This window comes from Mrakia frigida (genome assembly GCF_051309035.1).
Source record: "Mrakia frigida strain ATCC 22029 unplaced genomic scaffold BDY24scaffold_9, whole genome shotgun sequence".
NCBI lineage: Eukaryota > Fungi > Basidiomycota > Tremellomycetes > Cystofilobasidiales > Mrakiaceae > Mrakia > Mrakia frigida.
The window spans coordinates 507,506-530,309 of NW_027481272.1; the positions used below are offsets into that span (position 1 = coordinate 507,506).

Here is a 22,804-nt window from a genome sequence, read left to right on the forward strand (position 1 = left end):
AACGAGAGAGCGTCTAGTCTCTTCTTGATACCTTATCGTGACATCTGGAAGGGCGAAAATTCCTCGGCATCATCATCATCTGCTTCCGCCCGCTCGTTGACCTTCGCTCCTCTTTGGGCCTGTTTGACATTCAACCTCCATCCCGAATCTCGAGAGAGAAGGACACCCTCCCTCTCACCTTTCTTCCCCTCTCCCCTCAAGTCGGTTAACTCTCCTACTACACCGACTCTCTCGTCTATACATCCCTTCGCGACTGGCGTTGCAGCCCTTGCAGGACCGTCCTCCCATCTCGACCTTCATCCTTCCCTCTTCCCCCTTCCCTCCTCTCACCTTGCATCTCCCCTCAACAAGATGTCGTTCTTCAACAACTTTACTTCCCTCTTCACCTCCTCTTCCAACTCTTCCTCTGGTCCTTCTCTCGCTGCTCATGCTCGACAGAAATCTAGAGGGAAGGCCATGCGAACCACCGACGATGCCTTCTCTCGTTAGTCCGGCCTCCTTCTCTCCCTTCTTCCGCCTTCGATTTCTTATAAAGGCTGACCTCGCTATTCTCTTTCCTCTCATCCATAATCTCTTCTCTATAGTCCCCACCCACGACCGACCTTACGGACTGAGTGATCCTTCACGCGTCTCGCTCGGAAGGAGTGGGAGCTTGGGTCCCGACGACAGCAGGCCAGCCAGTCCTGCTCTCCCTTCAAACGCTTTCCTGGTGAGTTCACGGTCTCTGCCAATGGATCGTGTGTATGTGAACAGGAGGAATAATGGAAGGAGGGAGTGCTCGAGAAGGAGCGAGCGAGAAGGGAAGGGAAGGAGGAGGAGGTGCGATGTCGCTTGGACGAAGAGGGGTTCGAGCGATGGCTCTGAAACGAGGGAAAGCAGAGATAGTCTAGCCCGGGTGAGGGTGCTTCTATAGAGTCGAGAGCGAGCTCAAGGGTCTACCAGATCAAGAGAGCTCGAGACTCGCATAAACAGGCCCTTCCAAGGACGAGCTAAGGAAGTCAGTCAACTTCACCTCCAATCGATCGACCAAACTGACCTCTGCTCTCTCTCTTCCCTCCTTCCTCTCTCCCTCGTCATTCTGCCCTCTCAGCACGGCCGACCCGACTCCCCTGGACCGAGCCGAATCCACGACGAATACTCCTACCCTCCTCGAGCCGCCAACGATCTCTCCTCCACAGGTTACGACCACGTCTCCAACCCCGCTCTCCCTTCCTACGGTCGAACCGACTCCTCCTCCTTCGTCAACGACCACGACCACTCTCGGACCCTCGCTCCTCATCCTCACGCAGCCTACCCTCCTCTCTCCCACACCTGGACTCGGATCAAAACCTTCCTCGCTCCCACCTACCCCGAGCTCGTCGAGTCCCTCAACTTCCCTACCATCCCCGAGGAGCTCAACCAGTTCGAACTGCGACTCAACATGCCCCTCCCTGCTTCGGTTCGAGAGTCCTACCTCTGCCACGACGGACAAGATCTCGACGGAGGAGTCACGGACGGGATGTTCTTCGGACTCGCGTTGCTTCCCTTGGAGGAGGTCCTTCGAGAATGGAGCTTCTGGAGAGCCGTCGAACGAGATCCTTCTACAGGATCCAACCCTCGACTCATAGCTACGATGGGATCGTTACCTCCCAAGTGGTGCAAAAGAGCGTACGCCAACCGCGGCTGGCTGCCTTTGATCTCGGATCGCAGTGGGAACTACGTCGGAGTGGATTTGGATCCTGGGACGGGAGGAGAATGGGGTCAGGTCATCGTCTTTGGACGGGATTTCGATAGGAAGTGTGTACTGTGGAGAGGAGAGGGTGATGGAGGGTGGGGAAGGTGGTTGGCTGGGTTTGCAGATGAGCTCGAGTCGGGAGAAGGATGGGAGGTCGAAGGAGGAGGAAACGACAGTGCTGTGAGTCTTCAAGCCTTCCTTGCTTTGCTTGCGAGCTCGGTTCAGCTATAGAGCTGCGATTCGGGAGCCCAAGGAGGTCGGAAAGCTGACCTATACTGCCCTTCGTCTCAATCAGGGATCGGAGGACGACATCGGCCACGGAGGGTACTTCTACTCCGCTTCCGGAGGCGATGGAGGAGGAGATGCCTACGGAGAGCGATCTGGTGGGATGCGGTTGACTGGAGAGTACCGAGGCTGGAACGTTATGGAGGCTTGGTTCGATCGGAGTGCTCGTCTGTGGGACGAAGCTGGTCTGCTCGTCGGGAGGGACGACGACGACGACGTCCTCGGAGGAGGAGATGGAGGTCGAGGAGAAGCATCGGGAGGGCACGAGGCAGAGGCTTCTGGGCTTGGGTACGGAGAGATTCACGCTCCTGTAGGGTTGGGAAGTCGGTCGGCGGTTGCGAATGGGAAGCTCAGAGCCGTTGAGGAGGAAGGAAGGTCGTCGCCTCAAGAACCCCCGAATCACCCTACTCTCCTCGTCTCCACTCAACTCCCTTCCTCCCACGATGGATCGTCGAACTCGGATCGACAACTCGTCTCTCCTCTTCCTACCTCCAACACCGCTTCGTTCATGAACAACCCGGACCTCCTCTCTCCCACTCCCGTCAAGAATCGAGCCAACCAACTCCCATCCCCTTCCCTCCTCGCCTCCTCCACCACCTCCCACCCGGTCGTTCCTCTCGACCTCCCAACTCGGTCAGACGTTATCGCTTCCACCGCCGTCGCCGTCGCTGAGGAGAACAAGCTTCGAGGAGGATGGATCATGGGTCCTGCCGTCGTCGATCAAGTCGAGGATCACCGTTCGTCGCTCGAGAAGAAGCTCCCCGCTGAGCCTGGATCCAAAGCCTCCGTTGAGGCTATCTCGGTCGGGATGGTCGACGTCGATCTGGAAGGAGGTCGAGGAGAGAAGTTTGGAAGCAACTCGGGAGAGGGAGAGGGCGACGGAACTCTCAGCCCAACCGGTCGTCGAGCCGCGTCTCCTTTCGGATTCCTCACTCGACGGTCCCAGGACGGACGATCTCCTAGCCCTCTCGCAACCAACACCACCTCAGGAGGAGCTGCTTCGCCTACCACTCTCCCTCTTCCCATGTCCCTCCCTGGAACTCCTCCCTTCGTCTCGGCTCCCTCGTCGCCAGCCAACCCTCCCTCTTCCACCATCCTTCTCCCTCCTCCTCCCCTCGGAAAAGCCAAATCTCCTCTCTCCTCCCCGCTCATCACCGCTCAGTTTGCGAACCTCGCTACGCCTCCCTCTCTCGGCTCCGTCGTCGCCATCCCGGAATCGCCCTCGACGAGCACGGAGGAGGCAGCGGACGAGTCGTTCGACGTCGAGTCGCAACCTACCATCAGGCTCGTCGGAGGAGGAGCTGAGGCTGGGGACGAGGAGGAGATCGATCTCAACGCGGAGGAGAAGAAGCCATAGTCTCGTTATCTCTACTGTTTCGCTCCCCCTCGCTCGGATTCCATCTTAGACTTTTCCAAACTTTCGAAGGACCTTCTTACTCTCCTTTCTTTAGAACCCTTCCCTTGCGAACTATCAGTCCTCAGATCATACCCTTTCCTTTTTTCACTTGAACTTCCCTTCCTTCGTCGTTCGTTGTTCAATTCTCTGCTCCTGCTCCTCCTTCTTTCTCTCCCTTTTTTCATCAGACCTCCTATACCCACGCATTCACAACGTACTTTCTTCTTCTTTCAAACAACGCTCTTGCACTTTACACTCTACACTACGTACGGAAGGCTCTATTTCGACACAAAGACGAACGAGATCTGAAAGGAGTCGGGGAGACGGACGTCTTGCACTCGAGAAAGAGGTGATCCGAAGGTCTATACGTCGTTGCTGTCTGGTACTAGAACCCCAGAACTCTGGAAAAGGTCGTCGGGAGTTAAATACATGCAGGCAGGGGAGAAAGTCCTCGTCGAAAGGAAACGAGAGACGACGACGCGACGCGACGGGTCGGGACTGCCCCGTCGTTCCACTGCCCTTCAAACGACCATTCATCGATCTGTCTCAAAGGCCTAATCCAACATCAAAGTCTCCGACTCCCCAAACACTAAGGTAACCTCCTCGCAATAAGCCCCAAACTTCCAAACCTCGCTCCCTCGCGTCGTCGCCTTCCCATCTCCCAAATCCCTCCCCTCCTTCCCTTCCTCTCCCTCCTTCTCAGGCATCTTTCCCTCGATCCAACACCCTTTCACCCCACCAACGATTTTCCCTCTGAACCTCATCCACTCTCCCTCTTTCCTTCCGGGAGGAGCAGGAACGAGAGGAGGCTGCACGAAATCGTTGAGAGGAGAGTAACCGTTCAGGCTTGTTCCTCTTGCGAAGACGGTTCGGATAGGGATGTTGAAGGGAGTGAGGTAGGTTGAAGGGGTGAGGAGGGCTTGGAAGAAGGGTTGGGAAGAGGAAGAGGGAGAGTGGGAGACGGAGACGAGGGTTGGTGAGGAAGAGGCAGTGGTTGAGCCGAACGGAGAGGAGAAGGAGAAGTGGGCGAGATGTTTGGGGATGTTCCAGTTGAAACGACCCTGTAGATATTGAGTGAACACGCGAAAGTAAGCCCAGGGAATCTGGAGAAAAGAAGAGCGAGAGGAGGACGGGAAGACGAACAGCGTCGACGGAGGCCTGAGTTGAGACGTAGATGCCTGTGATCCTCAAGGAACGAAGACTCTTAGACGACGAGGGGAAGGAAGGACTAGTGAAGTTTCCAGGTATGTAGACGAGCTCGTCGTATGGACCTTCGGACAAAGAAGAGCAGGCAAACAAGAACGAGCTCAGCTTCCTACTCCTTCCTTGCTTCATCAAGCCTCCCCTCCACATCTCAAACTCACCCACAGGCGTCTCGCTATACCTCACCAGCATCAGCATCCCAAGTCCTCCGGCAAACTTCTCCTTATCGGAGACGTGAAGCTCATCTCCTTCAGGATACGTCCCAGCGGGAAGGTCGAGCTTTCCCTTTCCAAAGAGAGGGGGGAACGTCCAGAGTTGACCCTTGAGGATCCAGGGAGGAAGTGTGTTGGGAGCGTCTGACATTCTCGTGCGAGAGAGAGAGAGAGGGGGTGGTGGTTGAAGGAGAAGGAGATGGGAGGAGAGGAGAAGCTGAGATCGAAGAGGCGCCTGACCCCCTTCCTTGACGACGGTAGGGTTTTGACGGAGGTGAAGAGGAGAAATCATTAGAGAGAGACGAGGTTCTGCCAAAGAGAAAGAGCTGCATTAAAAAGAAAGAAGGGAGCGAGAAACAGAACGAAGGCGAAACGAAACGGGCGTCAAGATCGTAACAGAAGGAAGCGAGGAGACGGGCGTAGAGGAAGAAAAGGGCGAAAAAGCGGGAGATGGACCAAGAGGGAAGAGAATTATGTAGAGAGCCGAAGAACGAGTCGTGGAACTAGAAGCTTCGAGGGGAGCGGAACGAGACGCGTCGAAGAAGTCTGACGAAGGGAAGAAGGAAGAGATCAGCGACGCGACGTGAGCTCTGTGGAGATGGCAAGAATCGACTCACAGCATGAATGAAGCGTGTAAGCAAAGCAGGGGCCTATGCAGGCCGAATGGAACGACGGAGGAACGTCTGGGAGAAAGGAGAGGAAGATCAGCTCGAGCCCGACGACGCGTCCGACCGAACTCCCCCTTACCTCCTCACTTCCTCGTCTTCCTCTCATGAGCCTCTCGAAGAGGTTTCAAAATCTCAACGAGACCCTTCAGCGCATTATAATGGCATCTTCCAGCCTGTCTCTCTGCCCTGTTCGTCCGAAACCAAAAACGAAAGACGGACGAGTCAGCTCAAGTCTCCCTCTCCTTCCTTCCTTCTCCTCCCAGCCTACCAAGCACTCTTCGAATCCAGAACACTCACAAATAAACCGTCTTGCATTTCCTACACCCCAGCGCATCCGGCGCGTCTTCCTCCCCGACCTTACACATTCTCTCCCTGCAAACCTCCACCTTTTTGCAGCACCACGCACATCTGACCACAACCTCCCCATCGTCGTCTGGACGACCGACTCGTCTCGACGTAGGAAGCTTGATCCCCGATTTGGAGTAGGCGAGGCTTTGATGGAGGAGTTTTCGAACGCGTCCTGTTCGACGAGGAGGAGCGGGAGGAGGAGTGTGGTCGTGTTGTGGAGGCTCACGTTCGTCTTGGGAGTGGTGGGAGGAGGAGGAGGGTTTGGGTTGAGGAGAGAGAGTGAGAGGCTGGGAGGGAGAGATTCGAGGGATGGATCTCGGAGTGGGGACAGGTTGGCGATGAGTGGGAGTGGGAGCGGGAGGAGGGGTTGACGGGGTTCTCTGGAATGAAGAGAAAGTCCTGAGTTTGAGCTCGTGACGAAAGAAGATGATGTCGAAGGGAACGAACCTGGAATCGTCGTAGAGGCGTAACAGATGCAGCGGTTGGCGTACGAGCGGGAACTGGGTCTTCAACGAGCTCGACTTCATCGTCGGAGGAGTCAACAGCTCGTTCCTTTCCTGCTCGTGGGACGAAGGAAAGTGGTGATGGTGCGATCTGAGAGAGGACAACAAGGTCGATGTCGATGGTCAGTTCCTCGTCTACATGATCTTAAGGGAGAGAGAGAGGGGAAGACATACCTTGCTCGACGAGAACGCCCATGGGCTCGACCTCTCCTTCCCGCTTCCTTCTCCTCCCAGTTCTTCCTTGACCGAACCCGAGATCACCCTGTCGAGAGCACAACAAGAGTTAGCGTCTCTCAGATCCCCACTTCTCAAGAGTTTGTAGTCTGCTCACTGCTTTGACGACGGTCCTCCGTTCCCACCAGCGACGACGTCCTTCTTGACAGCCTCCTTCTCAGCCTTCCTCGAAGCCCACTTGTGAAGATCCTCCAACCTGTCCACCCTCCTGCGAAGCTCCCCTTTGTTCAAGGCTACAAGAAGAAGCTCCTCGGTATCCTTGATCTTGCTCAGTCCGAGATCGATGAACTTGAAGAGGTCGGAGGAGGGAGAGATGGAAGGGTAGAGGGAGAGCACGAGGTCGAGGATGGGACGAGGGGAGAGGAACTGGTTCGAGAGCGTAGGAGAGAGATATACGAGGTCAGCTATACAATACTAGCTCTCTGGAAGAGATGTTTGTGGGGGAAGGAACGAACCTGATCCTGATCCGAAGCGAGCTTCCTCTTCTTTGGCACCACCTCCTCGACATCGTCGTCCGAATCCGAGTCTGAGACCAAGTTGATGACTTCAGGAGTAGGTTTCCTCTTGAGACTCGGCTTGGTAGAAGAAGGTGGACCCTTGTGAGGAAGAGAGGGACGAGGACCAGCCCTGGACAAAGGGAAGGGAAGGGAGGTCAGCTTGGTTCGAGCTCAACTTCGAAGCTCGCCCATCCATCGAGAAGCGATCCTTGAAGCTTTTGAAACTCACCTGGAGAAGTGAGAAGTGATCTGGGATTGGTTCATGTCGAGAGAGCGAGGGAAGCGACGTGTTTGGAGGGAAGGAGAGGGAGGAGGAGGAAGGAAGGCGGCTACGACTCGGTGGTCGAGCTCAAAGGGAATACTTCGGTGGAGTTCTGTCCTTCTTGGATCGAAGTGAGCAAGTAGGATCTCACTGATGGAGTAAAGGGAGTAGGGTAACTGTACGAGAGAAGAAGGAGGTTGTCTCGGTGGATGGGAGTCGTGGTTTGAGGAGGAGAGCAACCAAAGGTGAGGTCGAGTGAGTCTCGTTTCGACGGGGTCAAACGAGCTCGAGTCGCGTCGTCCCGTCTTTACCATGAGAAAATGTACACAGACACTATGGCCGAGAAGCTATCCTTTCGATTCCTTTTCGACAGAACCTCTCGAGTTGACCCTTGTCGCCTCAGCCCTCGTCCTCTCATTGTCGCTCCTCTGTCGTCGCATCTCTTCTGTATCCCCAATCGCTGAGATTGTCCGTTCATGTTCGTGTATCATTCGTAGCTATTAACCTATGCGAGATCAAATACTGTTCCATCCGTCACACCTCCTCAAAACGCACCCCATCCTCCTCCATCGCTGCGAGGAACAGAACGAAGAGAGACGATGCGTCGAGTCAGCTCCGATCTCTTCTTCGAGACGTCGAACGGGAGGAGAAAGAGGGAAGGACGATACTCACAGAAGCGACTCCATCTTCCTCGCCACGAAGCTCGGGATTCCATGAGTCAACCAGGCCTTCCGAATGTCGTCCAGTCGAGGTTGGTTGAGGTATTGGAAGAAGCCTCGTTTCATCGATTGATCGAGTTCCTGTCCGAGTCGAGAGGAGAAGGAGAGTCAGTGACGAGAAGACGAAGACTAGGTTGAAACAGGACAGAAGGAACGAGAAGGTAGAGGGGAGGGAAAGAGAGAGAGAGAGAGAGAAAGAGACGCACCCCGTGAATGTCCAGATAAACGTTCGGTCCCCACGATCCACTCCCAGCCCAAAGCCAGAGGATCTGCCACTTCCGAAGATCGAGGAAGACTCCGATGGGGGCGTTGCACCTAAAAGGACGAAACGGGAGGTCGTCAGCAAATCTCGTCGCGTCGAGTCGAAGAGACAGGCGAGAAACGACCAAACTCACTTCCTCATGTGAAGATTGCACTCTCCCAACCCTTCTGCTCCACCAATCACATCTTCCCTGCAGCAACTGACTCCCACACACACTCCCTCCCCACAGAAGAAGCACACCGCCATCCCCTGAGGCACCGTCCCACAATTGGCACACACCCTCCTCCCGTACTTCTCGAACACCTCCTCCAAGCTGTTGGGCAACCTCGCCAACGAGTAGATCGCCGGGTACTCGAGTCGAACGAGCGAAGTTTGGGATCGAGGTCCGTAGAATGCTGAGAACTGCTTGAGGTAGGAGGAGACGGTGTCGGTGATGGACGCCGTCGTGGGTGAGACGACCGAGTTGGGAGGAGGAGAGAGGGTTGCTGAAGGGAGAGGGATGTTGAGGAGGGTGAGGAGACGAAGATATTCCGAGGCGGTATCGGGGAGCGTATCCATGCTGGCGCTGGCGAGGTTGGAGGAGGAGGGTTGGTTGGACTTGACGACTCGATGAAGGATGGCTGCTCGTCGGACGAAGGGGAGGGTGTGGGCGTAAAGGAGTCGTCCTAGGATCTCGTCCGGGAGGCAGAGAAGGTACTCGGTGACCTCGAACTGAAGGATCCTCGAATGGGAGCACATCCCTCCGATGAGTTGACGAACGTCTCCAAAGATCTCCCTTGCGTGAGACGCGTCGACGGCTCCGACTCGAAGCCACGCCATCGGCCGTCCTGGGAAGCTTCTGATGAGATGAAGCATACCGATGACGGCACGACAGAGCTCGGCGTAGTAGGTGAGGATGAGGATCGGTTGGAGGTATTCGAAGGCGATGGCTGCTCCTTCGACGAGGATTCCGAGCGGGTCTCGAAGGAGGACGGGAGTCGAGATCTTGTTGTCCCTGTACCACTCGGGGAGGAGTCGAGCGAAGAGTCCGTATCGAGCACTGACGAGTCCTGAGGATCCTCCTAGACTTGAGAAGGCTGCGAGTCGAAGGGATCCGAGGAGGCATTTGAGGAGTTGAGTCGTCGGGACGTTGAGGGAGTCGGCGACCGTCGATCCTGCTGAGACCTCCTGTCCTCGTTGAGTGATCTCGAGACCTGCGATGGTCCAGGCGACGAGCTCGTCCGGTAGATACATCCCTTGGGTTGGTCGTTCCTGCATGAGAGATTCGGGGGGAGCTCGTCCTCGAAGGTGAGCCGACTGTTGCGAGATCGGACGAACGACGGCGTAAAGGTCTCCGAGCATCTTCCTCGACGGTTCGAAGAGGGTTGACTTCTCCGACTCCGGGACCGAAACGACTGGGGACGCGTCTGCGAAGAGAGGAGGGAGCTCTCCCGTTTCCGTTCGATGCTGGAACATCATCGCCGTGTCGGGGACGTCTCGAAGAGCCTCGGTGTTGATGAATCGAAGCCAATCTCGAAGAGGGAGGTCGTCGTTCTTGATCGGCTTTCCTGGTCGATCGTAGGGGTTCTGCATCGGTAGGAGGACGTTTCCGAGACTCTTGCACAACGGGCAGTTGAATTCCCTCCGAGCGACGTTCTCCGGATGGTTCCTCGCCGCCTGAGCATGGTGACGGCTCTCCGTCGTCTTGGTGTAGCTTTCGAAGCAGTTGAGATGCATGAGGTGGCCGCAGGTGGAGGTGTAGAGTCCGAACTTGAAGTTGTTTCGAGGGAAGGCGTCGGGGAGGGAGGAGGTTGGCGGTTGGTTGGAGGTGGGAGGAGGAGGAAAGTTATCGAGTCGGTCCAGGGAGGTTGGGACTCGAATCGATTCCTCGAGCCACGGGAGACTGTTCATCGGCGAGTATCGAATGAGTTTCGAGGGTTGGACGAGAGCCATCGATCCACAGGCGACGTTCGACGTGCAGTCTTCCTGGCAGACCATGCAAGCTCCGTAAACGATCTCCTCCTCGTCGTGTTCGTCCTCCATCTCGTCGTCCTCGTCTCCGTGAGCGTCGAGGAAAGCCTGTTGATCCTTCGAGAACTTCTGCATGATGGCTTCCTGTCGAGCCTTGGCCTTGAGCTTCCGAGGAGTGCTGGCTGCAGCTGTCGACGACGGTTTGGGAGGAGGAGCTTCCTTGGTTCGGTGGACGCCCGAGAAGTGAAAGACGATCGCGTCGAGACACCAAACGGCTCGTTGCTTGACGTTCTTGAAGAGCTCCTCCTCTTCGATCTCCTCGAGAAGACTGACGAGCGTCGAAACGGTTCCGAAGGTGGTGTTGGAAGCTTCGTTGGCGAAGGCGAGAGGCTCGTGTTGGAGGCAGAGCATCGCCAGGTGAAGAGCGAGTTCGATGACGGATTCCTGCGACTCTCGAGCCTTTCCGACCTCCGAGGGACCTTCCTTGTTGGCGAGACGATGGAGAGGGATGAGGTTGTGGAGGGTGAAGAAGACAATTTGGGGGAGGAGAGGGGATTTGAAGGCGAGAGGGAGGGTTTGGTAGGGACCTGGTGGGATTTCGATGGTCGATGGGACGTGGATGTAGTCCTTCTTCCCTCCCGACTGCTTCTCGTATCTCTTCTCGAGAATCTCCTCGACCTCCTGCTTCTGGTTCCTCGAGTAGTGGTGGAAAAGGGGATCGATTTCGACGAAGCACTCGTCCTTGAGCTCGTACGATCCGAAATCCGTCGCCGTCTCGGGAGCCTTGTAGGTAGCGACCTCGTCGAGGATGGATCCGAGCTGGGGGCAGTCGTTGGCTCTCTCCGGTAGCTTCTTCGTGAGTTCCGAGTACGTCGACGATCCGAGGACGAGAGCGTGGGTGACCTCCCTTCGAACGAACCGCTCGAGCGACCAAGCTGCGATGTTGCAAGGTTCGCTGAGGCAGACGATGAGGAGAAGGAGGAACTCCTCGACCATTCCTGCTGCTGGGTGGGTGTAGATGGCGTGATCCATGTCTCCGGAGAACCAGTAGACGAGGCGGAACCGATCGAGGAGGGTGACGAGCACGAGGTTGGGATCGAGGATGCAGAAAGCGACTTGGAGGAGGAAGATGTCGTTGTCCCAGGCGACCTCTCGAACCCCGAGAGCTGTGTGCTCTCGGTAGTGGTGGTGCTGCTGTCTCATGCTCTGACCGTTCCGGACCCAGAGACCGTTTCGGAGTTGGGCGACGTAGACGACGACTGAGAGGAGAGAAGAAAGGGAGAAGAAGTCAGCTCAGTCGTAGAGACGAGATAATCGAAAACTCACCTCGCAAAGGAAAGTCCATCAACAGCAATATCCACTTCTCCTGCTCCGATCCAGGGACTGATCCCGATCCAGGAGCCGTCGTCCCCAGCTGAGTGAGAACCTCGAGCAACGCCGGCGCGTCGAATCCATCGGCGAGAGCGACCTGCTTGAGCATCCCAGCGAGGAGCCAGTGAAGAGGGTTGTGGAAGCTGACGTGCTGACTAGCGACGTCGAACTCGACTGCTCCGTATTCCTTCCCGTCGACTCCGAACCGAACCGAATGGTACTCGTTCCTCCTGAACTTGACGACGTCGAGGGTGTCGTTTTCGAACCGCAGGATCTCTCCTATCCTCCTGGCCGTCGTCTCGATGGCTCCGAGGAGATCCTTGGGTTCTCCGAAAGCGTACGACTCTCCCCACGCTCGAGCGACGCGTCCGAGCTCTCCTGAAACCTGGAACGCCTTGATCCAAGCTTCCGACTCGTACTCGACGTGACTTGAGGTGGCTCGAACGTTCGAGTTCATGCAGGTGAAGATGGAGAAGAGTTCAAGGAGGGGAGTGATCTGATCTGGACGCTGAGCGATCTGAGCTTGGACTCCTTCCGACGAGAGGAGGTCCTTGAGGTGAGAGAAGAGAGGAGCGGCCTTCTTCATCTTGAACGCTTCGGATTCGGGATCGACTCGAGGGATGACGTTGGGAGGAGGGAGGAGGATTCGTTTGTGAGGGAACTGGTTGGTGTAGAAGGCTTGGAGAACTTGGAGGTAGCGAGTGAGGAGATCCTGAGTGTCGACGATGTGGGACGCGACCGAGGGGATTCCGAAGAGTTTGGCAGCGAGGGTAGCTGTGCAGTGCTCGGATTCTCTGTCGACGAAGAGGAAGAGGTCGATGAGGCGATGGAAGACCTTGGCGAAGTGTTGAGCTGGTAGAGAGGGAAGGAAAGGGAGTCAGCTCGAGCTCGAGTTCGAAGAGGGCGGGAGAGGCAAAACTCGACTCACCCATCTCAAGTCTCGTCGAATCCTCCACCATCAGCAGCCTCGTGAACAGCTGCTGGAACTCTGCCCTTGGCCTCTTCCACAACTTCGTATGATACACCAGCAGCCAATCCAACCGACTCAACTCTCCACTCCCCGTGCTCATCGCGTCCGAGTAGTCTGCCATCTTCGCGACCGGCTTCGACTTGAAGGACTCCGTGTTGAACGAGTTGAAGAATCCGCCACGAGAGCTCTCCTTGAGTCGATCGAGACCAGCCTTCTGCCTCCATCGTTGACGATCGCTGTTGGCGTTCCGAGGAGCGAAGAGTTCGTCGGCGATGAACTTTCGAAGGAGGGTAGGCGAGGAAGCGACGGTGGAGGTGCAGAGATCGAGGAGGAAGGAGATCATGACGGCAGAGACGGATTCCCTGAAGGTGTCGTGGGAGGATCGAAGGGTGACGCCGAGATCGATTTGAGAGAGGGTGTGAGCGATATGGAGGAGACGAGGGACGTTGTCGGAGGTTTCGATGATGTCTCGACCCTGAACGAGTCCAAGAATTCAGTCAGCGAAGGAAGGAGGCTGGAAGGAAAGAAGAACGAAACTCACCTCGGTATGAAGCTTCTCAGCACAATCCCAACCAGCCGAATCTCCCCATCCAGCCGCGTCGCCTAGCTGAACGACCACGTCTTCCCTCGTGTGCTTCTCGTCGTTCCACAGCACTACAGCATACGTCCTTCTCGCCCCGTCTCTCTTCTCCCACTCCGACAGCGTCGTCTCGGCCGTTGGCTGCATCTTCAAAGCCTCCTCGGACTTGGGAAGAGCTGTCTCCTCCGGCGAGAAGTCCAACGTGTCGAGAACGTAATCGAGAACCGTCGAGACCGTCCTTTTGATGGCTTCTTGCAGATCGAAGGGAAGATGGGGAGAGGCTGTCGACGTGGAGGGTGAGGAAGCGGAGGGTCGTCGAGGGGAAGGATTGGTGAGAGTGAGGAGGGAGGGTTCGGGAGGGAAGAAGCGAGAGGTTTGAGGAGGTGGATCCGACGAGGTTCGAAGAGGAGGGAGAGGAGGAGTTGGATTGATGGCTTCGTGAGAGGAGCAGACGAGTGGGATCTTGAAGACTTCAGAATCACCGCAAGAGCAGTACTCTCCTGGACCGGTAGCGACCTTGACGTTGACGGTGTGACCGACGTGGGACGACGAGTTGAAGCAGGTCGTGCAGAGGAGAGCAAAGTACTCCGAGACCGAGCAGTTCCTATGAGAAGGAGGAAGATTAAGGTCAGAGATGATAGAGAGTATGAGTTTGCATCTTGTACTCACTTGCATCGGTAGATGACCTCTCCCTTCTCGAATCCCTTCTCGCACTTCCCTCGTCCAGTCGAGCTCGCACTCGTCGACGGTACCGCTGCTGCTGCTTCTCCTCCCGGCTTAACCAACCACTCCCTCTCCTTCCCCTTTCCCTTGACGTCTACTGGTACTCCTGACGAGACGGCCTGGGCCTGAGTTTGAGTGAGGTTGAAGCCAGCGAAGGTCGAAGGGACGGATCCGAGAAGGAAGAGGGAAGGGTGACCTCCCCAGAGCGAGGTGAAGAGGATCTTGAGGAGGTCGGCGTGAGCGGCGGTTGTGAATCGGTTGTGTCTGTGAGTTTGAGAAGAAGAAAAGAGGAGTCAGTATAGCTTGAAGAAGGAGCAGGAGCGATGGTCTCGATCTTTGGTTTTGGTTGAGCTCGCATCGACACCTCCTTCCTTCTGCTTTCTTCCTTCGTCCCTCCTTTTCTTCTAGACTGACCTTGAAGTAGCCAAACTAGCGAGTGCCGTCTTGAGGGTATGCGTCTCTCCGAAGCTAGGTTCCCTCTGAGGAACTCTTCCTGCCGGAGGGACAGATCCTGGAGGTCTCGTCCATTGCCCTTCTCCTCCGCTCTGCCTCCTCGTTATCGATTCGAGGACGTCTCTGCTGTAGAATTCTGATTCCCTGTCCATTCCTATTCGGGGTAAAGTTCTGAATTCCGAGATGGGCGAGGTTCTTCGAGGTGCTCCTGGAGAGAGGGGACCAGCAGTGGTGGAGGAGGTGGGAGCAGGAGGGACGAAGGTCGAAGCGGTTCCTCGTTCGTCCGTTTGAGAAGACCAGTAAGGTAGAGATCCACGAGGTCGATCAGGAGTAGGAGAAGGAGAGCGAGGATCCATTCAAAACTGGAGGGAGAAGAGGAGGAGGAGGAGGAGCGAAAGAAGAGGAAGGGAGAAGGGAGGAGATGGAGAGGCGAGCTGTCGAAGGAACGAGATCTCCCTCTACGGACGATGGATCGAGGAGCGAGTTTGGAGGAAAGGTGAGAGAGAATGATAGGAAGTCTATAGAAGACGATGACGAGTCGAGGTTGGTGGAAAGAGTTGTAGCTCTCGTGGTGGTCGGGTGAGAAGGGAAGGAGGAGGGCAGCGAGTGAATCACTTTGAGCTTTCGAGGCGAACAATCCCTTTCCTTTGCTTCAACGCCAACTACAACAAGCTCGATCCTTTTGAATCTCCGAAGCCTTCCAGATTAAAACAACACGATCTGCAGTCGAAGGAGGAACGTTTTCATTCAGGAGAACTAGTAGCTCGGAGGGCCGACGGCTTGATCCTTGCTCCCTTCTCTGTCTCCCTCAGGTCGACACCCTTCATCCCGTAGGATCCAAAGCCTCGCCATACATAAATAGTATAATACATGGTCAAATTCTCTCTCACAGCAACCGCTTCTCGCTCGAAGCTCGAGGAAGAGAGGAGAGACGCGTTTCAAGGACGCGCCTCTTCTCCTGTCCTTCTCAACCCCGACGACAACGTGTCTTCCTGCCTCTTCAGGCTCAACGCCGAGCTAGCACCGTTTCATCTCGATTGGTAAAACAACCGGGTGACCCTGTCTCTAAAAAACGTGAGCAGCTCACGAGTTTCTCCCTCTTCTTCATCTCCCTTCGTAGTCTCTTGCCCCCTCCTGCTTTCCTTCCTTCAGTCAGTACCACCTGTCCCACACTCTCGTTTCAAGTTCAAATTCCTTCTTCCGCTTCCTCAAGTAGAGATGCGTTCTTCGTTCCTCTCTCTCGCAACATTCTCCTCCCCCTCCTCGCCGCTTCCGCGATTCGCATCGTTTTCGTTTGACTAACTTGCCATTGTCTCAAACAGGCCATCTCAGGATCCGATGGAACCACCTTCCTCTCGCCAAACTTCATCTATGATTTCGTTAGACTGTACTAGCTCGAATCGGAACCCTATTCTTCGCTCCCAGGCCCACCGACGACGACGCAGCGCGTCTCTTTTCACTTCGTTTCTTCGCTGCTCTATAGCTAAGCTGTTTCGATCTTGAAGATTTTTAACCACCCTGCTTCATCTTTGCCTCTCTTTCTGAGCGTCAGATCTCTGAAGCCGGCTCTTGTCGCGAAGGAGAAGTCGGAACGAGGTTCGCGTCCATCTTGCTCCCATGCCGTCCGTCGAGCAGAGAAAATCAGGTTGAGTCCAATCTGGAAGGAATCTTTGGAGGTGATTTTAGAACTCAAGAGCCCCAAAGGGCCAGAACAGCTCATGGTTGAAGAGGAATTTCAGCTTTCTCTCGACGACGCCCTCCGCGTCGCCAACTCGACGAGAAAGAGTGCTCGTAGATCTCAGACTTCGGCAAAAAACAGGAAACTACTGGTACAGAAAGAGCAGCTCCCAGTTGTACAATTTCTCCGAAAACTTAAAGGCTGATGCTACGGAGGCAATGCGGAACTCTCGAAACGATTTGGATCGACCGTTTCTGAGTTTGAGTCCAACGTCGACCTCCTTCCTTGCGTCCCCTCCCTCTTTTGGCTCTCTTCGGGTCTCTCCAAAACATCACTCGTTCCTAGTCCGACCCCCTCTACGGGAACTTCTCATCCATCGATGGCTTCACCTTTCCTAGGTGGCTCTACTACGCCGTACCAGCTTTGGGCCCGTCGACATCTTCGGTTCATCGTCCTCTTCCTTTTCCTCCTCGCCATCACCTACCATTACTTCTTCGACTCGGGGTCGTCGCATCACTACGCCAATTCGTTAAAAGGAGCTCTCACCGCTCCCCTTGGGAAGGACTACTCGTCGATACCGGCAGGAGGGAGGAGAGAGAGCTATGAAGACGAGGAGGCAGGTCTGACGCATTGGGAGAAGGGAGGTGTCGAAGGGAGGAGGGTTCGACGAGAGGACAAGTTCACGTGTGATAGGTGTCTCAGTGACCCAGAGAGGTGTAGGATATACGGCTCGTGAGTCCACCTCTTCGTCATTTCTGTATCGAGTCTGGGCTTTCTCGCAGGTAGAGCAGGTGTCTCAAGAAGGAAGGAAGGTTGAGCTCGCGTTCCTCTCCCTTCCCTGCGAGATGACCTTCTAACTCTTCTCAAAATCCAGCTTCCTCCTTTTCCTTTGGCATTTCTTTAACTGTAGACTTCAAGCTGATACTCCTTTTCTTTCTTTTCTCTCAGCCGTAACGTCGACCTTTCTCGAGCCTTCGTTGGAACTGGAGAGCGAATCCAACGAGTGCTCGCACGAGCGAAGGAGGGCCATGCCATCAAAACTGCCGTCCTTGGAGGATCCAGTGAGTCCTCCCACCTCCAACCCATACACAGAGCTCCTCAGCGTCACCTACGACGAGGTTGGCTGCCTTCCGAGTGAAGGAATGCTTCGTTTTCTCCGCTTGAACAACCGAGTTGACCCCGCGTTCACGTCTCCCTCGTCCTTTCTTTCTTCTTACCAGTCTCCGTCGGACAAGGCTGCAAATGCAAGCCCTGGCATCAACTCGTCTTCGACTGGATCAACGAGGTCTTCCCTCACCCCGACAATGGTCACTCGAATGGAGCTGTAGGAGCGAGAGGAAGCGATTACTTCAAGTGAGTCGAGAGCCTCAAACTCTGTCCGGCTCGTGCTTGGTTTCAAGCCACGGGAGGGCGAAAAGGAGAGCTGACTGCAGTTTGAACTTGGTGTGCTGGCTTTTGTTAGGTTCTGTCATGTGAGTTGGCTTTGAGCTGTAGGTGTGGAAAAGAAGGAAGGAAGGAAGGAGGAGAGAGGAAGGAGGGGGATCGACGCGTCGAGCTGATCCGAACTTTGTTTCTGGCTCTTTCTCTCGTCGCTTCCCTCTTTCAGCATGAGCACATCGATACGGAGTCCGACATCGTGTTCCTGGAGATGAGCGTCAATGACTTCAGAATGTAAGCTCCGTCTGGATTTTTCAATCGCAGCTCCGTCTTCGTCGTACTCTCCTTTGTTCGACGCGTCGCCGAACTGACTCTCCGAAAACTGACTCCTCCCCATGTCCCACTCTCTTCTCTTCTCTTCTTTGTCTCTGCTTCTCACTCTCGATCACCGACTACTATCGTACAGGGGAGACGCAGCCTTCGAGAACTTCGAAACCCTGCTTCGATCCGTGCTGGCGTACCCTTCGAAACCTGCTGTGATCGTACTGCAGACCTTCAAGATGGATGGCATCCTCGCGACCGGAGGAGACTCGCAACTTTCACTAGCCGAGTACTACGATGTTCCGTGAGTCGTTTCGAGGCGGGCAAACAAGGACGAGGAGACCAGAGCTGACTTTCGTTTCGACCCGCTCCCTTCGTTTGGTCTGATGGAAACTGCAGCGTCATCTCGGCTCGAACGTGGATTCTACCAATGCTAATGAAGGATCCAAGTCGCCTTCCCGCGTTCTTCAACTACTACGTGAGTTCATTTCCGTCCCCTTCGCCCTCGTCGCCTTGGACTTTGCCCGCTCGGTGCTCTCCTCGGTCACTGGTCCCTCTCCTGTCCCCTTCTCCGAATAGACCGAAGTTCAAGCTGACTTCCACTCCTTTTTTTGTCGTTCCTTGCTGCTGCTCTTCTGCAGATGTACGAGCACGGAACGGACAAGGTGCTCGAGCGAAGGGATCTGCTGCATCCGAACGCAGATGGTCACAAATCGATGGCCGATATGATCATCATATATCTCGCTCAGCAGGTAACTTTACCTTCACTCGATCTTTCGCTGTTCATCGGAAAAGATGAGAAAGGAGGGGAAGGAAGGGGCGAGACGAGACGCGTCGACTGACTTTGGTTTGCTCTCCCCTCTGTTCGTTCTCCCTCGACAGATCTGCTTCCTTAATCAAGGACGTCCTGCGATCCCACCTTCTACTCTTGACCACATTCCTCAAGACGACTTCGACATGGACATACTGCCGAGGGTTCGTCCTTCTCTCCTCTCTGCCCTTCCCTCCTCTCGCCGCGCTCTTTTCGTTCGTTACCGTTCCTCTTCTCTCAAAAACTGACACTCAGCTCTTTTCCTTTCAGATGCGACTCAACCGACAATTCGCTCTCACAGGAACGGAGCCAGAACTTCACCCGAAGTGCGCCTCCCTCGACACCGAGCTCTCCCAACTCAAACCCATCGCCGAGCTCACTCATGGATGGGAGCTGTGGACAATGCCAGGTTTCGGAGGGAAAAAGAGATTCTGGAGAGGTCAGAACCCTGGTGATGAGATCGTGTTTGAGATGGAGATCAGGTCGGGTCAGATGTGAGTTCGACGCGTTTCTCTTTCTCCTTTCTCGTTCCTCTCCCCTTCACAACCCTTGGCAACCTTCCGACTTAATTCCCGAGACGCTGACATGCTCTCAATTTCCCGTCTCTACAGCACCGCCTACTTCCTCAAGTCCGCGAGGTACGATCTCGGATCGATCGAATGTTGGCTCGACGACGATAAGTCTCGTTTAGCAAAGCTTTCAGGGTTAGTACCGAGATCCTTTCTCAGTATATGGGCACCCTCCTGATGACCTCGTGCTTTTCCCTCTCCCTCGTTCGCGTTCCTTCTTAAACAGGTGCGTCGGTCTCGTCCTTCCCGTCTTTTCTTCGTCCCCTCTCGCTCGTACTGACCTCAGTTCTCGATTCGCTTTACTCAAAGTTTCTGGGATAACCCCCAGTCAGTAGGAGAATTCAAGACGATCTTCGACGGAGGAGTCGAGCCAGGGAGAAGGCTGCTGCACTGCAAGGTTCGTCGAACGCGTCGACCGATCTCGTCGTCGTGACTCGCTCTGACTTCGTTTCCCTTCCCTCTCTCGTCTCAGATTCTGGAATCTACCAACAACCCCAACAAAAACTTCCATGACTTCCTCTTCATTGGCTTATTCTCAGTCTAGGTCGCTTGCTGTTCTCGTTCGAGGGAAGAAGGAAAGACGCGTCGATTCGAGCGGCCTCCTCCTCTCTTTCTTCTCTTTGTTGACCTCTCTTCCCCCCTCCATAGATCCCTCGGCCGCACGGCCGTACTCTCTTTCTTCTTACGGACCCGTAACACCTATCTATCCAGTTCATCTCTCTCTTCTCTCGATCTTTCAGTGACTCGCCTCTCGACCGGAAACAAGGTCGTCTTCTCGGAATTTCCCATCCCTCTTATTTCCCAGACGCTGACCTCGATCATGAGCAGTCATTTTTCATAGATATAGCTTACTTCAGCTGAACAGAGTCCAGGTTACGAGACCTTAGCAACAGCTTTGCAGCGCCGCTCAGCTCCCCTCGCTCATCTTTTCGCCTCGCCCTGACCTCCAACTCCATCAACCTCTCACCTCCCCTCCTTTCCATCCCTCAACTTCTCACCAAGACGATGTCATCCGAAGAAGCCCAGAAGCCTCAAGTCATCAAAAAGGTGCGTTCTTCAATCTTTGAGCGTCCTCTCGCTCCTTCTTCCCTCCTCTCCACTCCTTCGCCCTTTCCTTCGTCCTGTCCCTTCTTTCGCTGACCATCGCTTCTTCCTGCCGTCTTCCAGATCCCCAAGGTTCCCATGCCCCCTCCCACCTCATCTCCTCCTCCTGCTAAGCCTACTCTTTCAAAGAAAACTGCTCCTCTCAACAACCCTACTGCCAAACCTGCACCCACCGGTCTCGTCGGAGGAAGGGAGAGCGATACGGGAGTCCAACCACGAAGGAAGGACGACAACAACTCGAAGGACGAATCTGAGTCTCGAGGAGTCAAGAAGGAGTCGGATGCTGGGGAGGCTGTCCCTGAGAAGGAACAGGGAGGGAGAGGATCAGGTCTTTCCGTCGACGACGTGAGTCGTGCTTCCTTCGTCGTCTTCCCTTCTTTCTTCCCTTCGCTCGCGCGATATCTAACAGAGCGGCTGACCCTCTCACTTTCTCCCCTCTTGGACAGATCACTCCTCCTCTCACGACCCTCAAGTTCAGTGCAGCTACCGAGGTCCTCGGTCACGTCGTCCAAATGAACCCGGAGGACGTGCATCAAGCTCTTCAAATGGGAGAATCAACGGAGATGACTGATGCCATGAAGGCTCTCCTTTTGAGAGGGAACGCCTGTGAGTCTCGTCGTTCTCTCTGGATATCTCTCTGTCCTTTCCTCGGACGCTGACTCGACTCCTCCCTCGACTCCTCTTTCTTGCTTTTCCCCAGGTGGATCGTCTGTCCGATTCATCACCGAGGACGAGCTGAAACAACTCGAACAAGCCAACCTCAGCCTTCCCGAGGACGCTGTCCTTCTCGTCAACTACCGCCGAAAATCTGCTCCCCTCCCTGTGAGTCGCGATTCATCCGCCTCCTCGTCGTCGCGTCGCTTTCCTCGTCGTCGAGTCGCTCTCCTCGTCGTCGCATCGCCCTCGTCGTGGCTTCGCCTCGTCAAGCAGATGAGACTCAGTCGGCTGACATCTCTGGTATTTATGCTGTATAGACCCAAAGCACAGACGAGGCGAAGCTCAGCATGGTCTACCGAAACCTCCTCGTCGTCGCTGTCGCTCAAAACTTGGATCTCATCAAGGAGTACTTCGGAGACAGGCTCGTCGTCGTCCTACCCATCCTTCTGATCGGTCCTCACCACGAAGACATGACAAAGCTTACGAGGTGAGTGAGCGTTCAAGTCTCATTTCGCTCTCACAAGTCGGCCAGCAGATCTTCGGTGCCACCGCGGGCGAGACGAGAGGCAGTCACTGACGCGTCCTCTCCGCTCCGTTCCCTTCTTCTACAGCGCTTCCGACATGATCCCCTACTGGTTCAGCACGTTCTTCGCCAAGATCAGCTCGATGGTTCCTTACATACTCTTCACAGGAGCTTCAGGTTCGTCCTCCTTTTTCATTCCCTTCTCTCTCTCGTCTTCGACACGTCGACGCGTCGATGTTGACCTCGAGCTTTCTTTCCTCAAAACAGCGTCTCCGAAGCTCTCGGTGCTCGCCCACGCCATCGAAATCGGACAAATCAACACAGCAGCGACCGTCATCGTCTCACAGATCCCTATGGCTGGCAAACAACCCGAGTACTTCGCCTCCTCCGCCGCCAACCTCGTCACCCTCTCCCACCAAACCAGTCTCTCGCTCGAGATCAGTCGATGCGCTGCGCTCTGGACGTCCATCTGCCTTCTCAAGGGCTGCCACCTTCCCGTCTCCGACTTCGAGGATCTCATCAGGAAGCTCGATTTCGAAGGGGCCGTCGCCGTCGACGAGATTCCCGACGACATCGATGTCTGTCGAGCGATCCGAGACACGATGATCCACCTGAGCGACGGATCGTTGGACACGATGGGAGCTACGATGGACGGGTTTGGGAAGGTTGGATGGGGGGAGGAGATGTGGGGAGGGAAGCTCGTCGTCGAAGGAGTCGCAAGGGAGTGGAAATCTCTCGCCTCGCACATGCAGGCGGGAGGGATGAAACTCCAGCGAGCTGAGCAGATCCCGAAGGATACCCCTGACGAGATCGACGGCGGGCCCGAAGGGCTCCTCGGTTTCCTCTACCTTCGACTCGGGTCGGCGAGGATCGCTCGAGAGCAAGGAGAGGAGCTACGAGTCGAGTTCGACGAGCAGAAGGCTACGCTGGCTGGGAGGGACAAGCAGAAGGAGGGTGAGATGTTGGAGAGGGCGATTCCTGCTCTCAGGAGGGTTAGGGGCAGGGACGCGGCACTGGAGGCGGAGTTGGGGTTGGGAGAGGGGAAGGGAGGGGAGGAGTGAGGGGAGATGGGAGGGACGAGCTGGATGTTTGGTTTTGGTAACGAGTTCCGTAGTTTGCTAATATGTATGCGAAACGACTGTTTTTGACCTCGAAATCTTCCTGACTTCAAGGTCTAGGAACGGGGAGAGCAGACAGCAGCAGCAACAGCACGTCGACCTCGACTCGCGAGACGCGACCTGCGGTGATCGGCCACGGGCGTTCTCCCTTCCTTCCTGCGCAAACACAAGCGATCTCTTCTAATCGATCTCACGTGTACTCCTCTCTACTAGTCGTGACTGCGCTGGAGCTGAAGAGCTGAGTTCTTGCGCGGACGAACGAAAGGAAGGAGACGGGCTGAGCTCGACGCGCGACG

At 55.4% G+C, this 22,804-nt stretch overlaps 6 protein-coding genes across 6 annotated transcripts; 3 read left to right on the forward strand and 3 right to left on the reverse strand.

Moving 5' to 3' along the window:
* Positions 1–140: 140 nt before the first annotated feature.
* Positions 141–3,688, forward strand: BDY24DRAFT_383759 (SMI1/KNR4 family protein). The gene is made up of 4 exons (XM_076639715.1): positions 141–484; positions 585–709; positions 1,091–1,894; positions 2,010–3,688. The coding sequence occupies exons 1-4, from the start codon at positions 352–354 to the stop codon at positions 3,354–3,356; spliced, it is 2,409 nt and encodes an 802-aa protein (XP_076498281.1). The 5' UTR covers positions 141–351; the 3' UTR covers positions 3,357–3,688.
* A 221-nt stretch (positions 3,689–3,909) lies between these two features.
* Positions 3,910–4,961, reverse strand: BDY24DRAFT_440065 (uncharacterized protein; the record flags this gene model as incomplete). Its single annotated transcript, XM_076644490.1, has 3 exons — positions 3,910–4,456; positions 4,539–4,666; positions 4,760–4,961. 3 exons carry the CDS (start codon positions 4,959–4,961, stop codon positions 3,950–3,952), a joined length of 837 nt encoding a protein of 278 aa, XP_076498282.1. The 3' UTR covers positions 3,910–3,949.
* Positions 4,962–5,561: 600 nt separating this feature from the next.
* BDY24DRAFT_413797 (uncharacterized protein) lies at positions 5,562–7,324 on the reverse strand (the record flags this gene model as incomplete). Its single annotated transcript, XM_076643224.1, has 7 exons — positions 5,562–5,664; positions 5,776–6,206; positions 6,274–6,420; positions 6,504–6,591; positions 6,661–6,929; positions 7,019–7,190; positions 7,290–7,324. 7 exons carry the CDS (start codon positions 7,322–7,324, stop codon positions 5,562–5,564), a joined length of 1,245 nt encoding a protein of 414 aa, XP_076498283.1.
* Positions 7,325–7,780: 456 nt separating this feature from the next.
* Positions 7,781–14,927, reverse strand: BDY24DRAFT_383763 (uncharacterized protein). The gene is made up of 9 exons (XM_076639716.1): positions 14,312–14,927; positions 13,844–14,161; positions 13,136–13,778; positions 12,553–13,069; positions 11,580–12,476; positions 8,437–11,512; positions 8,248–8,356; positions 7,995–8,122; positions 7,781–7,894 (listed from the first exon to the last, which is right to left on the reverse strand). Exons 1-9 carry the CDS (start codon positions 14,704–14,706, stop codon positions 7,867–7,869), a joined length of 6,111 nt encoding a protein of 2,036 aa, XP_076498284.1. The 5' UTR covers positions 14,707–14,927; the 3' UTR covers positions 7,781–7,866.
* A 1,370-nt stretch (positions 14,928–16,297) lies between these two features.
* BDY24DRAFT_283732 (SGNH/GDSL hydrolase family protein) lies at positions 16,298–19,931 on the forward strand. The gene is made up of 14 exons (XM_076636990.1): positions 16,298–16,472; positions 16,689–16,760; positions 16,977–17,089; positions 17,249–17,381; positions 17,491–17,500; positions 17,635–17,699; positions 17,872–18,030; positions 18,126–18,204; positions 18,368–18,478; positions 18,609–18,701; positions 18,808–19,031; positions 19,149–19,241; positions 19,416–19,503; positions 19,579–19,931. Exons 1-14 carry the CDS (start codon positions 16,408–16,410, stop codon positions 19,648–19,650), a joined length of 1,377 nt encoding a protein of 458 aa, XP_076498285.1. The 5' UTR covers positions 16,298–16,407; the 3' UTR covers positions 19,651–19,931.
* Positions 19,915–22,642, forward strand: BDY24DRAFT_383767 (uncharacterized protein). The gene is made up of 7 exons (XM_076639717.1): positions 19,915–20,153; positions 20,274–20,555; positions 20,657–20,816; positions 20,911–21,032; positions 21,185–21,354; positions 21,479–21,567; positions 21,658–22,642. Exons 1-7 carry the CDS (start codon positions 20,112–20,114, stop codon positions 22,449–22,451), a joined length of 1,659 nt encoding a protein of 552 aa, XP_076498286.1. The 5' UTR covers positions 19,915–20,111; the 3' UTR covers positions 22,452–22,642.
* The last annotated feature ends 162 nt before the right edge of the window (positions 22,643–22,804 follow it).